The sequence below is a fragment of the Haemaphysalis longicornis genome, unplaced genomic scaffold (assembly GCF_048455015.1).
Source record: "Haemaphysalis longicornis isolate Haplotype H1 unplaced genomic scaffold, Haemaphysalis longicornis Haplotype H1 scaffold_14, whole genome shotgun sequence".
Classification (NCBI taxonomy): domain Eukaryota; kingdom Metazoa; phylum Arthropoda; class Arachnida; order Ixodida; family Ixodidae; genus Haemaphysalis; species Haemaphysalis longicornis.
In genome coordinates, this window is record NW_027526245.1 from 805,958 (window position 1) to 822,273 (window position 16,316).

General features: G+C 49.1%; 1 protein-coding gene across 3 annotated transcripts in view; it reads right to left on the reverse strand.

The window, feature by feature from the left end:
* The window catches only part of LOC144165139 (uncharacterized), a 249,251-nt gene that overhangs the window by 95,834 nt on the left and 137,101 nt on the right, over positions 1–16,316 (reverse strand). For all 3 annotated transcript variants that reach the window (XM_077695243.1, XM_077695241.1, XM_077695242.1), the window contains one exon: positions 10,045–10,207. In XM_077695243.1, the coding sequence (XP_077551369.1) occupies positions 10,045–10,207 (163 nt within the window). The remainder of the gene's footprint in view (positions 1–10,044; positions 10,208–16,316) is intronic.

A 16,316-nucleotide genomic window follows, 5' to 3' on the forward strand; every position in this document is an offset into this window, starting at 1 on the left:
AGCGGTAAACCCGCAGACGTGCTTGGTGAGTGCACTGCCTTTCATTGCCGTCTCCGTGTGGGCTCGTAGGTCAATCGTTAAGATAATGGCTCTCGCTCCGTTATTGCATTCATTCATGGTTCGATTCCTAGCGGTGCCAGTAATTTTTAGATGCGACGCTGAGAGCATCTCTTGTCCGAGACCCTGTCCTTCCTGCGTGCGTCCGTCGTCGTCTTCGGCGTCCGCACTCTCCTCTGCTCACCCCCTCTCCTCTCCGATAGCGAATATTCTCTCGCGAGGGCCATTAAATTGGATTCGATTGGATTGGCTTGGGTTGACTTGGATTGGATTGGATTTGGATTGGATTCGAATAAAGTGGATTGTGTTGGATTTTGTTGCGTCATAGTCGCGGCAGACGCACCGACGCCGGCGCGTGCCCAGGTGAGAGCGAACACTCTCTCAACATCTGCGGGTGTGCGGTCCAGCGCGCTTTCACTCCGCCTGTGGGCGGCGCTGCGCGCGGTGCTGCGCACGTGCAGTACTCTCTCTCTCTGTGGTCTCCTCTCCTTCGGGCGCGCGAGTCATATAACCGGTGTGCCGCTCTCCGGCGGCCTTTCGGTCGACGGTTGCTCTCCGCTTGCGCTTGAACCACCCTCAGGGTCGCATCACAACAGGGTCCCCGCGAGGGGAGGTGGACGTAATTTTTATTTATTTCTTGGGATTTCTGTTGGCACCAACGGTAGCGCAAAAACCCTTCGGAGATCGAGGTAAATACCTTTTCTTTAAAACCTGAAGGTGGCGTCCGCGTGACTATGGTGAGCGTTCGCTTAAGACTGAGTTGGTGGTCCCTTCCTGAGACGCACTTCGGGCCACCGACGCTGAGGCTCATCATCGCTGCCGTCGAGAGAACCCAGCTCCTGCGCCCATATATCACTATATGGAGTATCATAATCTCCAACCATTTTTCGCCCCCTCACCAAATTGTTGTAGGAGTTTCAATATCGTTGAGACAGATAGAGGTTTTTAGCAAAAGAAAGGAAGTGTAGAAAAACAAGCATGGCCGCCATGTGGTTTCCGTACTCCCGACCTCCACGCGTCTGGTGCGATGCCACTACGCTAATGGCGGAGCGGTGATCCCCTCCCCATTCTCGGGTATTGGTGTTAAGGTGTTTCCGGCACTTAGTGATAGTAGCCACGTGTGTATAAGGGTGGTGCATGCGCAGCAGGCATGTTGTTCTCCACTTGCTCCTTTCTCTACAAAACTGTATGGATTTGTTGGCTGCTCACACTTATTTTTTTTTATTCAATGAGTCCGTCATTTTCTATTCTGACTTGCTATATAAATCTATGGATATGTATGTAAACACAAAGGAATACAAACGGACGACGTCGACAGCACAAGCGCTCATGCGCTCGTGCTGTCGACGTCGTCCGTTTGTATTCCTTTCAAGTGTGTCCTTAGTAACCTCAAGCGCAGTTTTCAAACATGCAGGTGTAATATTTGGCTGAGGTATTCCCGGTAGGGTAATCTAACCGCCGCGCAGATTTACTTGCACTGCTCAAAGCGTGCTGTATTGTCCCTTTTACAACTACTCTACTTCCGCACTTCCATTTGTTCATGGCACATACACGCTTTGGAAACTGACGAGAAATCTGAGGCTTTGCGGCAAAATCTGAAGCCTCACATAACTCACTAAACCAGCAATGCTAAACCTAAAAGTTCCAAAATATTGCTTGCCCCCTGGCACCTGTACGTGATGGTGCCTAAGTACAACATGTTCACAAAAGCTGCGCGGAACCATCACTCTAGGGAAGCGCGCGCGGGTGCAAGTATGATTGCTGGTATGATTCGAGCACTAAGCCGAAGAAGCGAAAGCGAAAAAATCACACCCATACTCAGTGCACCCTATTGCGAAGAGACCGACGCCCGCGTTACCAGTTCGAACACCTCCTCCTGTTGTTCTCTTCTTTCTTTATTGCGTGCTCACGCGCATGCCCCCGCTGCCCACCCTCTTCGTCTTCTTCTGTGGTTGAGCCGCGAGGCGCTTGGCGCTTCCCGCCACTGCTTCCCGCGGGAAAGTCAACATCCTCCAGGGCCCGCGAAGTGGTCGCCCGCCTCCAAGAGGTATAACCGCTGAGCAGCCCGCCGTACTTGTTGGCCATTTGGGAAGGTGACTGTAAAGTATCTGTCGATGCCGTCCCTACCAGTAAACGCGTCAACCACTCTGCCGAGCTTCCATTGCAGCATCGGCACGTTGTCGTCGTTGACAATCACCAAGTAGCCAACATGTAGTCGGGATGATGACGAAGGCTGGCAGTGATGAGCGGAGCCTAGAAGAAGCAAATATTCTTCCTTCCAACGCTTTCATAGTCGGCGCAGAAGCTCGTCTCTGTACTTCACCCTTCGTCGCAAGTCATGCGCGGTGGAGCTAGGCAAACAGTCGGCAGTTCGTGGTGGTAGTCCCACAGTGCGCTTGCTGGGTAAAAAGTGCGATGGCGTCAGCGCAACTGCATCATCGCAATCCTCGCAGAGTTGTGTTAAAGGGCGGCAGTTGACAATCGCTTCTACCTCGGCCAGTACAGTCATCAGCTCTTCGTAACTCAGGCTGCTTCGTCTAAGGCAGCGCTTCAACGCATCCTTGACTGTCCGGATGATGTGCTCCCAGAAGCCACCCCACCACGGAGCTCGTTCAGCGATGAATTTCCAGTTGATGCGGTGAGCACTTGCATGGTCCTGGACAGCGTCCGAGAGCAGCGAGCGCAACTGTTTCGAACAGCTGCGGAATGCATTGGCGTTATCAGAATATACTGTAGACAAGATGCCTCGTCTGGACGTAAAACGACGAAAGGCGAGGATGAATGCTTGTGCCATCATGTCTGAAGTAATTTCTAAATGAACTGCTCGCGTCACTGCACAGGAGAAAACAGCAATGTACAGCTTCACAGACTGTTGCGTAGAGCGGCAGTAAAGGGTTCTGCAGAAGTCTACTCCCACGACATCGAACGGTGACATCTCTGCTATGCGGTCTTTCGGTAACGGTACCACCGGGACAGACGCGGGAAGTAAACGTCGACGGCGACACGGTAAGCACGACAGGAGCACCTTGCTGACGGTTCGCCTTCCCTTTAAGATACAAAACCTTGATCGAAGGTCCAGAAGCGTAACTTGAACTCCGGCGTGCAGAAGCCAGACATGTGTCGCGGCTACCAAGAGTCGCGTAAACACGTGGTCACTTGGCAAAAGGATTGGATGCTTCACTTCCTCTGACCCATCAAGTTCCTGTAAGCGGCCTCCAACTCTAAGCAAGCCATCCAGGCCAACATCTGGCCGTAGGGTCAGAACGCTGGAGCATGACGGCAACGGCTGTCCAGCTTTACGTGCGGCGATCTCGGATGGGAAGGCAGTTTTCTGAACCAGCTGGAGCCAATACCGCTCCGCGTGATCCAGTTCAAGTGACGTCAGTGGCCCAGAAAAGGTTGGCTGCCTTCGGGTAGCATTGCAAACAAACCTCAAAATCCAGGCGGTTACTCTGCGGAGCCTGGAGAGTGAGCCGTAGTTCTTGATGTCCAGCAGTGGAGTGGGTGGACGTCCAGATTGCTGCGAGATTGCGGTTGGGCACACGGACGCAAATTCGGTGGTCAGCTCACTCACTGCTATCGCAGCGCAAGAGGTCGAAGGCCAGTTGCGTTCTGGTTCCGCAAACCACAGAGGTCCAGTCCACCCCGTCGGTTTTCGTGTTAGAACTACTGCTGGTACTCCGCGCGTAAAATGGTCCGCCGGATTGTCCGCACTCGAACAGTGCCGCCAGGTGAAACGTTGGGTCAACTGCTAAATTTCACGAACACGGTTCCTCACAGAGATCTCCCAGGGGTTTTCGTCGCTAGCAATTCAATGCAATGGTACGGTTGAGTAAGTCCAAAAATAGGCGACACAGGATGAGAACTCTGGCATTTTACGAATGTAGTGCCATAACCTCGCCACTAGAAGGCATGCCAGAAGTTCTAAACGCGGTAGAGATACCGTCTTCAGTGGTGGAATGCGAGTCTTGCTCATAAGTAGCCGAACGGTAAAGCTGCCATCGACGACTGGCTGACGTACAAACACTGCGACGCCGTATGCATGAGGGCTGGCATCAGCGATCAAATGTATCGCCTCACTATCATAACCTTGCGATGCCAGTAACAAACAACGTGGAATGCGCAGTGCGGATAGGACCGGCAGCTCTGATACCCATTCCGTCCACAAGTCCTCGATGTCTGGTGGGAGAGACTCGTCCCAAGCGATTCTCTGTCGCCAGAGCCGTTGGAACAGCAGTCTAGCTCTCACGGGAAACGGAGCGACGAAGGCCAGCGGATCGAAGAGCCATTCCTGCATCGGTAATAATAGCATTTGCTTCCCGGTAAATCTCCAATGCCTCTTCTTCGGAAGACGCGCCTATGACTAAGTCGTCCACGTAGAATGACCGTTGTAGGCGAGCTGCAACGTCCGGGTGCGTTGTCTTCCACGTTTCCAGGTGGTGCTGCAGAGTGGCTGACAGCAAGAACGGGCTAGACGACGCTCCGAAAGGAACCCTGGTCATACGCCATTCGACGGTTGTCGGGATGGTATGGTCACAGGTCGGTAATCGGTCAATCCACAGGAAACGAAGCGCGTCTCTGTCTTCCGGTTTAATGCTTATCTGGAGGAATGCCTTCCGGATATCCGCAGTAAGAACTATGGGGCTGCACCTAAACTGCAGAAGGAGCTGTAGGAGATCAGGACCAAGCTTGATGCCCTTATCAAGCATTTCGTTTAAAGACGGTTTCACGTACTCATGCGATGAGGCATCAAACACGACGCGGACCTTGGTAGTCACGGCTTCGCGTCGGACTACCGCATGATGAGGTAGGTAGTAGACAGTCTGTCCGGTGGTTTCAGACGGTACGACTCTCTCAGCATGGCCTTCCTTGAAGTACTCGCTGATGGTGGCGTCGTACTCCTGCAGCAGTTCTGGCTGATGTTCAAACCGCTGAAGCTGCCTTTTCAGCCTGCATTCGGCTACAGTTCGGTTCGTGGATGACGTGAGCCCAGGTGTCTTAATCATGAGCGGTACTACGTAACGACCTTCCCTCTTGTGTACTGCGCTACTAAACTGTAGGAGCATCGGGTGTTTGTTGGCGTCGTGCTCCTCACCTGCATCGCTTATACCGATGGCGTCCAACCGCCACATCTCCGACGGGTCTCCCGGTCGGAATTTCATGCGCCAATCGTCAGTACAAGCTAGGAATAGTGCAGTTTCACTGGTGGTACGTGGTGTCAGACGATGGCAGACGTCAGTGTAGGTTCCTTGAATGACCCAACCGAATATTGTCTCCACGGCGCACAGGGTGTCGGTGAAGCGCTCGACACGTCCTTTTACAACCCTCCAGTAATTGTCAGAGCCGATCAACACGCTTATCGCGGAGTCCTGAGGTTTATCGTCTTGGGGATCGTCGCTAAGGGTAAATTCTAGTCACGCAACATTGCAATAACGGTGCTCTCTATGGCCGGGTCCCTCACTGTACAGACCTCTGGCACTTCCAGAGCTTGGAGGGTAAGCTCATTTGATTCAAAGCGGCCACAGAGAGTAATGTTCACCCTTCGGCATTTGTACTGGCGTGGGCGGTTGCCCTTGCCGAAGGTGAACACTGCCAAATCCTCAGTTCCAGTGCTGGGTAGAGACAGTTGCTGCGATACGTCTTGACAGACGAAGGACCGTTGGCTTCCAGTATCAAGCAGTATCCGTACCGGCACGCGGTCGCGGTTTCCGGACGCCCACACCGTGGCGGTTTGGAGCAATACGGGTGACGAGGATGTGCTGCTTGTAGGAGCTGTTGTCACCTGCCTCCCTCGTTGTGTTTCCACCTCTCAGTTTTCAGCTCCGATAGGAGTAGGTGGTCGTGGAGTGCCCGTTGCTGCTCTTCCCCAAATGCCGCACAGTGTAGAAATATGGCGCCCTGAGCAGTGGTCGCACCTGAGCCCTGCTGCGGCTCGGCAATTACGGACAGTGTGGCCCCTTTTGCCACACTTGAAACAGCAATGCTTCCTGGACAGCCGACGGCGCTTTTCCTCCGCTGACAGTGTGGCCTGGCACCTACGTGTCGCGTGTTCTGGAGCGTCGCAGAGGGAGCACTTAGTCTGCGAAGCCATGGACGGATCGGCACCTGGCGATGCGGACTGTGCTGCCAGTGCTAGGGTGGATGGTATTCGAGGCGGTGTCACGTTGCGGTTAGCTGGGAACCTCCTTGAAGTGGGTTTCCCGCGTGACACTCGACTCTCCTCTCTGCTTTCAACCTCCACTTGCAGGAACTTCGGGATGGCCTTGACTTGCTGTTCTCGTGATTCCGCTGCAGCGTCCGCTCCGGCCGTGTCGGTCTTCGTGCGCTTGCGGTACAGGATTGCCAGATCCTCTGGCAATGAGCGCATCAGCACCCGGTGTAGAACAACCGCGTACTCTGCAGACGGCATGCCAAGGCTATCCAAACAGCCGGTGCGGAATTGGATCTGCTGTTATAGATCTCGCAGACGTGAAACATGAGACGATGACTCGATTGGCTCTATGGAAAACAGGCTGTCTATGTGGTTATCAATGAGGACATCCTTTCGGCCATAGCGTTCAGTGAGCACTTTGACGGCAATCCTATATTTTGCGTCAGTCAGGCGTATACCTTCGATTGCCCGCTTTGCAGCGCCGGCCAGGTAAGACTTCAAATACTGGAGCTTTTCAATGTCGGCGAGATTTAGGTGAGCGTGTATGGTGGCCTCATAGTGCTCGCAAAGGCCCTGCCATTCACGGGTCTCACCGGCAAAGACGGCTATTTCAAGCTTTGGCAAATTCACGCGCAGACCCGGTGCTCTTCGCCTACCGTGAGCGGTGGTATTTTCGCTGATGATGGGCGTTTCTGGACTCGCTGCTAGTCCCCGCAAGCTTTTGTAGCTGGCCTTCACTGACAGGAGCACCAGCCGTAGCCCACGGGTTCATGGCGAAACGAAGCCTGCTCATCGAGTTGACGATCTTCTCACGGTAATCTATAGCACCCGCGACTTCTTCATCAAACGCCTCACCGTCAAGGGAGTCGGCGATCTGGCTGTCCATCTCAGCGAGCGCGGACTCTTTAGAGCGAAGCACGTCGATAATTTCCTGGAGGTCGCCCAATGACAGTTGAGTGTCCTCCCGCAGGATATCGCTGGCCACGGTCAGAAGTCGGGTGGTAGAATCACGAAGGATGCCTCGCTGCCTGCGCAGCTTCTCCATGCTCGGTAACGTATCGGTGCGATGGATGCCGGCCGTCTCCCCGGTTTTACGGCACCAGAAATATTGCGACAGCGAAGAGACCGACACCCGCGTTACCAGTTCGAACACCTCCTCCTGTTGTTCTCTTCTTTCTTTATTGCGTGCTCACGCGCATGCCCCCGCTGCTTACCCACTTCGTCTTCTTCTGTGGTTGAGCCGCGAGGCGCATGGCGCTTCCCGCCACTGCTTCCCTCGGGAAACTCAACACACCCAAAAATGAGGCAGTAGAAGTAAACTGAGCCAAAGAAAAGAAGTGACGAAAGCGCTTGATATACAACAATGCAGCAAAATAATAACTATCTTCATGGTTTCGCCTTCGAAGTACCTAAGCAGGAGTTATAGCTTTATTGTCAGAGGGGGCATGAATGCCCTGGTGGGGAAGGAGAGGAGCACGGTGGGAGCAAGTGAGTAATAGAAATGGTATCAAAGTTTAAGGGGACTGACTTGAAATGGTTGAAAGCCTTTTAAGATCTATGGTTCCGTAAAGATATAGCTCTTAGATTTCGTCAAGATATAGGGGCTACATTGATGTCGGGAATAAGCCCAGGTTATCACACCAACTTGTAAAAACAAGTGGCCAGTGATTATTCAAATATTTTCTTTTGCGGTGAGGCGTTCACCCGAAGGCGTTGCAATTGCGCATAATCATCTGCGTGTGGGCAATTGAGGTCCAATATTGGCTCGCGACCAGCCACGAAGTGTGCACAGTGCCATAGCAAATGATATAGTTTAGGGATGAACGCCTCGTCACAATACGGGCAGCGTTGGATGTGCGAGCTGGCTACGTGGGTTCATGTATGTACTACATGAGGGGTTAGTGCGATGCTAGCCCGTATCTTATTAGCTTTCATGTCCCACAAGCATGTGGACGTCTTTAACGGTCCAAATACACCCACTGGGGTGATATCTTGCAGTCACTTGCGACTCTCTGGCTTGAATGTACTCAGGAAAAGTTGTTAGTGTGGTCACGGTAGGTGTTTCGCCCCTGGTGGCGGTGTGAGCCATGTGATTGCCATGAGCCCCAGGCGTGTGTCCCGGGAACCTGACGATGCGGTCGGCGGTACCTTCCAGTTGAAGGTCTCAGATGGCATACAATATATTCGAGGCCATATAATAACTTGAATCTTTCTTGTTCTATTTTTTATTCCCGCTAGCAGTATTAAAAGCCACGAGGAGTTCTGAGTGCCACACAGGATTTCTATTTTGCAGGTTTTTACTGCGTGTAATCTACTCAAAATGATCGCGATATAGTCAATGAACGCTTTTAAACAATCAGAACAGCACTTTTCCCCTCAAACCTTTCTGACCGCCTAAATCATAGGCACTTATGGGCTTTATTGAAGAGACTAAGTAAACTTAGCATTGACCATAAACTTGGTAAAAAAATCCAAATTGGGTGGATTTCCCTAAGTGAGCTGCTTAAACTTATAACGGTGAGGCCATTTTTGGCGGCAGAAAACAAACTCGCAACGCCGCTGGTCTGGACCTATCTTACGTCCTAACAGGAGACCTAGTTATTTTTATAGTTCCACCTTTATCATACAAGGCAGCCCAGCCGAGCGCACGTGAGTTGAGCGTCATGGCAATCTCCCTGAGTCGGCCAGCTTTATTTTCGAGGACACACTGCTCAGCGTTCGTCGCGTGATATTTCGCGTGCTGTTATTTTCGGCAGCTCACGGCTGTACGCTCCTAAACTGCGAAGCACAGACGTCCAGTTGATGTAACAGACACTCTATTCGTACAGTCGGTTGCCACAGGTTCTAGCGGGTGGTAACGCGGTCCACTTTGTGAGGCGCGTGAAATCCTTCAGACAAAACAATCCGATCCTGCCAGTCATGAAGAATGTTCATCCGCAAGTTCGGAAATCAATGTGAGCTGCAGCAGCCATCTAGATCTTTGACGAAGGAAAAGGGTCCAGCAGCTCTGATGTTTATAAAGTTTTGCACCACTTTTTTAAGCTGCGCCAATTTTTTAACATTCAAATCATAAATTTCAGTACGTAGGCTGGGATTAAAGGGAATATTGGCAATCGCAAGCTCTTTGTAAACTACCGATATCATCAGCCTAATAAAACGTCTATACCTTGAATTACCAAAGAAGCCCAAAATGTGGTTTATTTTATTTTATTCTCACAAAAAACGTGCCTAGATTGAAGGCTGTTAAAAAAGTTTGCCGACACAAAGTTCGGATTTCTGGCAGAGAGGGCGCAGTGAACACCCGAAGAGTTACATTCACAGAAAAAATGCACATGCTTCTCTGGAGCGTCACGGGTTTCGGCACGAACACGCTTTAAGTTTGGATGCAGCCAGCGCCTCGTTGCAATGTCTTCTGATGGGGCGCCCCCTTAGTGTTTGCGTCAATGCCCGTCTCCGCGCACTTCCCCGTGGAACGAACAGGCGCTTAGATGCTTTAGCTGAGCAAACCCGCACGGCGCTGGCTGCATATTGCCTGAGGTTAAATGTCATGTTGACGATAGAAGGCGTGTTGTGGGTTTTTACCAGCAGAAATGGACCTTTCACTCTCAAACACGCGGACAGGCTCATTCAGAATGCAGCAGTAGCTGTAGAAAAACGTTCCCTATCAGCTCAAAATGTTTCCTGCTCCCTAGCATTGCTATCAGGTCATGTTGAAAGCAAAATGAATCAAACTTTTTTGGTGTTGATCTAGAAGGCACAGCGATATTATAATACAACATGGTCGACCACATCCAGTTGTGAGGACAATTGAAAGATAACACATACAGATTCATTACCTGGATATTGGCATCAAGTGTCTGATATTCCTTTGTGAGCACCCGCACACAGTCAACAAAACCTTCTTTGACGGCAAAGTGCAGGGCTGTGTGGCTCTTCTGGTTCGTAGCATTTATATCGGCTCTCTTGGAGAGTAGAAGTTTTATAACTCCAGGTTGGTTACTGTAAAAGATAAAAAAATTTGCTAAGGAACTTAGAAAAAAACAAGGCCGATGAAATTTATCTTGAACGTGTATAACGGGAAGCCTCGTGTGATGCTGGAAACTGCAACTTTGACTTATATTTCATCGCCGATGAAGGGGTGGAAAGAGGGCTGTATTGAGGGAGATAACTTGATACGACTTTGTATATTATGCACCATAAACCGTCACATTTGCTCATAGGTTAAGTTGCAAGCCTTAGGTATGTCATAAAACACGAAATGGCACCAGATTCGTAGGCGTCGTTGTCACCCTAAGTGTCAATATCAAAGGCAGGAAAATGGCCACCGCTGCGTATATAAAAAAGAGCAGTTCTCATTCGATTTGAACGCGAGTTACCGGTGCAGGTGTCAGATGCCCTAACCACAGCGCTAACCCTGCACTCTGCAGAATGAAACTAGCATTGCGTGATGCGTTTGTGACAAAAGGTGCACGTTCCGGCCCGCGTGTTGAACTATGTCGTCGTAAAGCAATAGTTGTATTGGAAACACTTTCGCCATCAATCTAAACAAGCCGACCTAAGTGTCTGAGGTACAGTTTTCTGCAACGGACAACATTCCCCTTCTTTAATCAACTACACCGCCTCAATGTTTTTTGATACTGTTTCACTAAACCCCATGAGAAAGTTTGGCTTGTTTTCTTTGCCGATCTGTACGCAACATCGCCATAGCGGTCTCTTAAAATACATCAATCTTCTCTTCACTTCAAGTGCTTCAAGTACGTGCTTTTTAGGAGCAACTTGCATGCATAACTCAATTGTCGTCACCTTCTCTGAAAGAAGTCTACGTTTCAGTGTCTTGTTGCCACGTGTTTTAGATTTTGCTAGTTTTAGACGCCTCCCTAAATGCTGTAACGCAAGAGGCGCACAGTATCAATATAGGAACGCCTTTTTGGCCATTCGTCAACTTTATCCAGTTTGACATGCCATAGCTGCACCTCCAGAGATTCGGCAGTATCTAAACTATTGCACATGGTTGAAATTGCTCCTCCCGTACATTGCACAGATATCGTAGCAAATTGAAATATCCAATTAAAAATGGGTCTCACGCTTCTTGAAGTACTTGGGAAACATGTTTTCCCAAAACCAAGTGTTTTTTCTGGCCTGATGCAATAACTGACGGCTGAATATTCTGAGGTCAGCTTTTACTTAGATACAATTATTATGCTGGCCTTAACAAAGCTTTCATTATTTATTATTATTTCCAAAAACAGAGACCTCCAACTCAATTGTAAATGTTTCGCATTTATTTGTTGTCAGCGCGAAGTATTGTGCGAAATATCATGATATAAAACATGCAAAGAGATAATTGAACCCCGCAGGGAGATACGTTTGAGGGAATACAGTCGACAAACAGTAGTACTGACGGTAGGGGGAAAGTTCAGTACGAGCTTGGCTTCAGTGTCTGCTAAATTTCTTCTTCGAGGATAGGATAAGAACATAGGTGAAAATGGAGAGCTTCAAAATAGCTCCCATTTCATTCTCCGGAGTATATGCTGTATTGTATTCGATATGCAGTGTAAAAGCAGTAAGGCGCTGAACCTGTATTTAAGCCAACGACATGGTTATGTGCTGCTAAAGGATAAGGATCGTGAGGAAAGATGAGTAAAGCAGTAAGGTTGGGGTCATGGCTGACCGGAATTTAGACAAAACTTTTTATGGCATGGTTGTTTACACAATGATAACAGTGATGGGGATACTGCATATACAGGTGGCGGATTCAACATCACAGCCGCACTGTAGTAAGCGTCTTCAGCAAACAGGTACAGGCACAGAATTCGCAGCGACGCGAGTCTTGCGGGAAGTATAACGCTTTTTATCGCTTGCGCTGCTTATCTATAATTTTTAGGGCATTGCAGGCTACTGTACCCGCCCTCAATCAGGGTGTTCTTTGCAGAACAATGCTCGTCCATCGATTACTGCCGTTTCTTAAAACACCGGAGCGGAAGCTCGAGCTCCTCGTAGCGGTAAGCACTGGCGTACCTTCGACATACCACACTGCGTTGCGGCTAGAACTTGAACGTGCGGTTGTGTACTTGTCAACGGCAAGCACGCTGGTCACATTGTGGGCGAGGGCCTTTCAATGCTTGTGTTTTGATTGTCTATCTAATGTCACTTCTGCTAGGTCTTGCAAAGCCCAGCATACGGCGGGAAAACGAGGTTTCATGGTTCGTTGTCACCGTTTTTACACACACTCGCCCTTGACTACCGCTTAATCGTCGTCCGGTTCAGAGAGCCTTAGTATATTGTCGGTGATCCTGTCTTTTAATTTGGGCGTGTTTCTGCTTTCCAACAGTGCATATTGGTGGTCTGAAAGTTTCTCTTTCTGTTGGTTTTGTTCCTCGATAAACAGCGCAATTCATAGCAGGCCCTGAAAGTGGAAAAAATGTGGAGAGTGGAGGAAATATTTAATTTACTGGTGTTGGCACGCACGGCCCCGATGACCACTACACGTTGTAACCTGTTCTACTCGGGTCCTCGAGAAAATCGTTCAAACGATGAACAACGACTTGCAATGTTTTTGTTTCGTTGCTTTTTTGACGTCGCTAAACGTCACGTATTGTCTACAGAATTCACTTACTTTTTTAATCACGGGTGCCTCAGCCTTTGTTGCATCTTCGGTTGAGTGAAACGTCGCAACTATGTTAAAAACGGAGCGTTCAGTATCGTCCATATGGCGAAACTGCATTCGTTTACGAGCTCGGTTCTGATGGACCATGTACCTAGGAGGCGAAAATGCCACCTTACGACATTTGTTGTCAGACGTAAAGCTCCGTTTACGGGGGTTTGTGTACGGCGTTAGATATCGCCCGTATCGGGATGTTCACGGTTGTTCAATAATGTTTTTTGTCTTGTGGTTGTCGGTAACAGAAGAACTGTTTGAGATTTTATTTTGTCCTTCGAGCATTGCCACCTCCAAAGGGCATGAGCGCCTTGCGCCTCGTGAGGAGTGCCACGCCTCGTGCAGGCTTGCGCGTGGGATCATGCCACGTAAACCAGCTAAAAAAATACAATACACGTGTGTGAGTGTGCGCCTCGTGCGGAGCGGCCACCGTCGGACAGCTCAGCCTTCGAGAACACTCTGGACAGCGTTCATGGCCTCATCCCTCGTTTGTTGTTCACCCCGTCAGTTGACGTGCGGTCATACCTAAGGTGGGGCGAACAGTCATCAAACTCGCGCCACCTACGCCGACTGTTCTAGAGTGGTTCCTGCATGTTCTAGCGCGCCCAAACTAGGTCTAAATTGGAAGAGATGCAAATAACTGCGGACAAAACGATCCGGGAATGCCAGTCATGAATAGCTTTCGGCGGCGTGTTCGGGAATCCTTGTGATATACAAAAGCCGGGTCCCCGACGAAGTGAGAGGAGCCGCCAGCTCTTATGGTCCCCCAGCCTTGCACCGCTAGGGCAACGTGCACCACATACTTCTTTTATTCGGTTACAGTGTTAACAAATGTTGATTGACAGGATGTTTCAGGACGATGAGGGTTTTTGGGAGATGAGCCCTGCAGAAAAGTAGCATTGTCTTGATGAACCGACCCCATGAATGCCGCAGCTTGCGGGTCTATGCTTTAAAGCTGACCTCTGTAAAGCTCACGTGGGGGTGGCGGGTTGCTGTGTGCACTCGGCGCTGCGGTTTTTAGGACGAAAGCATAGCTTTTTGGTTTATGAAGTTTGCCATAAAGGCATTCTGAATTCATACGGTGGCCGTTGGAGGCGTGTTTCTTCGAGAGCTGGTGATGCTTTCAATCGAAAAAAACCCATTGGCGTCTCTCCATTGTCCATGAACGTTGAGAAAATCGTTGCTTCCCGGTTCACCGTTTGGGCTCACGTTCAGTGTACAATAAAGCTTATATGCAGATTTCGAGAAAGATGACCATTTTAGAAAAGGATTTGAATTTCATTTCTGAGGGGTTTTTTTTTACCTTATGCACTGTATTGTAAAGTTGGGGTAAGTGTTCGCTCTGAAAAAGTAGATCGTGCAGCAATTCCCGTACGCACCTCCGTCTAAGTTTTGCATTATATTTTGTGCAAAATAGATGAATATAGTTAAGTAAATGTCGTTCTTAATGGATTCGGGTTTTGTAAGTTACCCTTCACTTTCTATACGGGGGAGGTGGTGAAGGGAAGAATCTGTCTGTATTGGCGCCGACATTGTTGAACACGGAGCACGCATGGTACCTCAATGAACGCAGATCGTCGACCTCACTGGTTTTGTATTCAGGCACGCCAAGGTTGGTAGCAAACCTGGCGCACTACACGTTGCGGTTGGGGCATGGGTCAGAGCATGGATTGTGGTTTTTCCCCCCGCACGGTTTTAAACAAGTCTGGCTTGTCAACTGGCCCTTGCGGGCCACGGTAGAAACGCCGGTGCTGGAGTGGGTGCCTTGGAGGGTGTCAGTAGTCGGTAAGCGTTACGGTCAGCCATGGTGCCAGTTGGCTCAGGGCGGGGCGGTAGAAGACGGTTGCAGTTCTACCTAGCGTGTAGCCAGTCGCATCACAGCTGCTCTACCTGTCGGTCCCAAGGATTTCTTTCGAGTTTCTCGGCACCAAACATTACGGCAAGTGGAGACACACAGACGGGATCGGGTACATGACTCACCAATAGTGGGATTAAAGCTCCAACAATACGGTCGGTTACCTCAACGATGATGACAGTGGTTGGTATGGCGCATACCTTATTCAACGAGGGATTCTAGACACACTGTGGTTATAGGAACCAGGATTTGGTAGTTTTTAAAGCAGCTACGTTATTGGTACCAATTGTAGGGTTCAGGGTACACTATTGTTGCGGTTGTTATAAAAACTATGCTTTTCCGTGGCATTGCGAATTGGTAAACCTGTAACTGCTCATCTAAAGTAACGACTTACGCGCCTATGTTGCATCATCCAAGCGATGTTATGGTTAGTAGGATCTTGACATCGGCTGCCGGCGCTACTTTTTCAAAAAAACCACTTTTTTATGATTACATGACTTTGCTTTGAAACCGTTTTTTTACGTGCGATTATTGGTGGATTTTTGTTTAGCTTTCAAGAAGGTGCTAATTGCGCCTTTTTGTAGAACAAAATAAATAAAGCATGAGGAAAGTTGTGCTTTATTTTATTTTAAATTCCAAATACAAGAGTTTACAAATTGTTCCAACTCAGCACAGTACACGGCCATAATTTCTCCACTTCAATTTTGCTGAATTGTAACACTAGCAGGCTCTGATTAATGAAGCTAGGGTGCCGGATAGACGAGGCATTTCTGAACCTTCAGATCACGCCCAAGGTGACGACCAAGCTCTAAATTACTGTAGAGACTAGCTCCGCGCCATTGCTTGCAGCTTCGGCTGAAGCAGTGATGCAGTAGCCGATTTTTGTCAATGTTGCAGAAATATTAAGGTTAGCTTTGTGAAAACCTTCTGTTTTTTATCATGAGAGCATATTCCCGGTTCTGTGGGAGCATCATGGTCAAATAAAAGCACCAGACTTCATTTTGTGGTTGCCCAATGGATAATATATTGCGAAATTAAACTAACGTTTCAGTCACCAAAAGCGGAGCCGTTGTCCGACCATTTCGTATGGCCGTAACAGCTCCTCAATGACCTATTTTCTTCCTCGTATATAGCAAATAAACTGAGATAATAATTCGAAAGGCTCTAAACCCCATTTTACAGTCACCAAAAGTGGAGCCGTTGTCAGACCATTTCGTTTGGCCGTAACAGCTCCTCAACAACGTATTTTCTTCCTCGTATAATGCAAATAAACTGAGATAATAATTTGAAAGGCTCTAAACCCCATTTACGCTTGTTAGCCATACATTAACCTAGCCCATACAAGCATTCAACTTGTTCAAAATTTTGGAAACACCGAACATTCTCGAAAACCCACTATGCCTTTCGCTGCAATACCAGGACACACAATTACGTACTCCACAAAATACTTTTACCACCAAACATGCAAGCATTCCTCTAACGTGGCTAGCACACCTGAATTATGCTGTGTATGGTACACTCCCCATTTGCTCCCTTAATGCCCGCATTTTCACAAAGGCATCTGAGAATCTTACACTCATTATGTGACAAGGTTC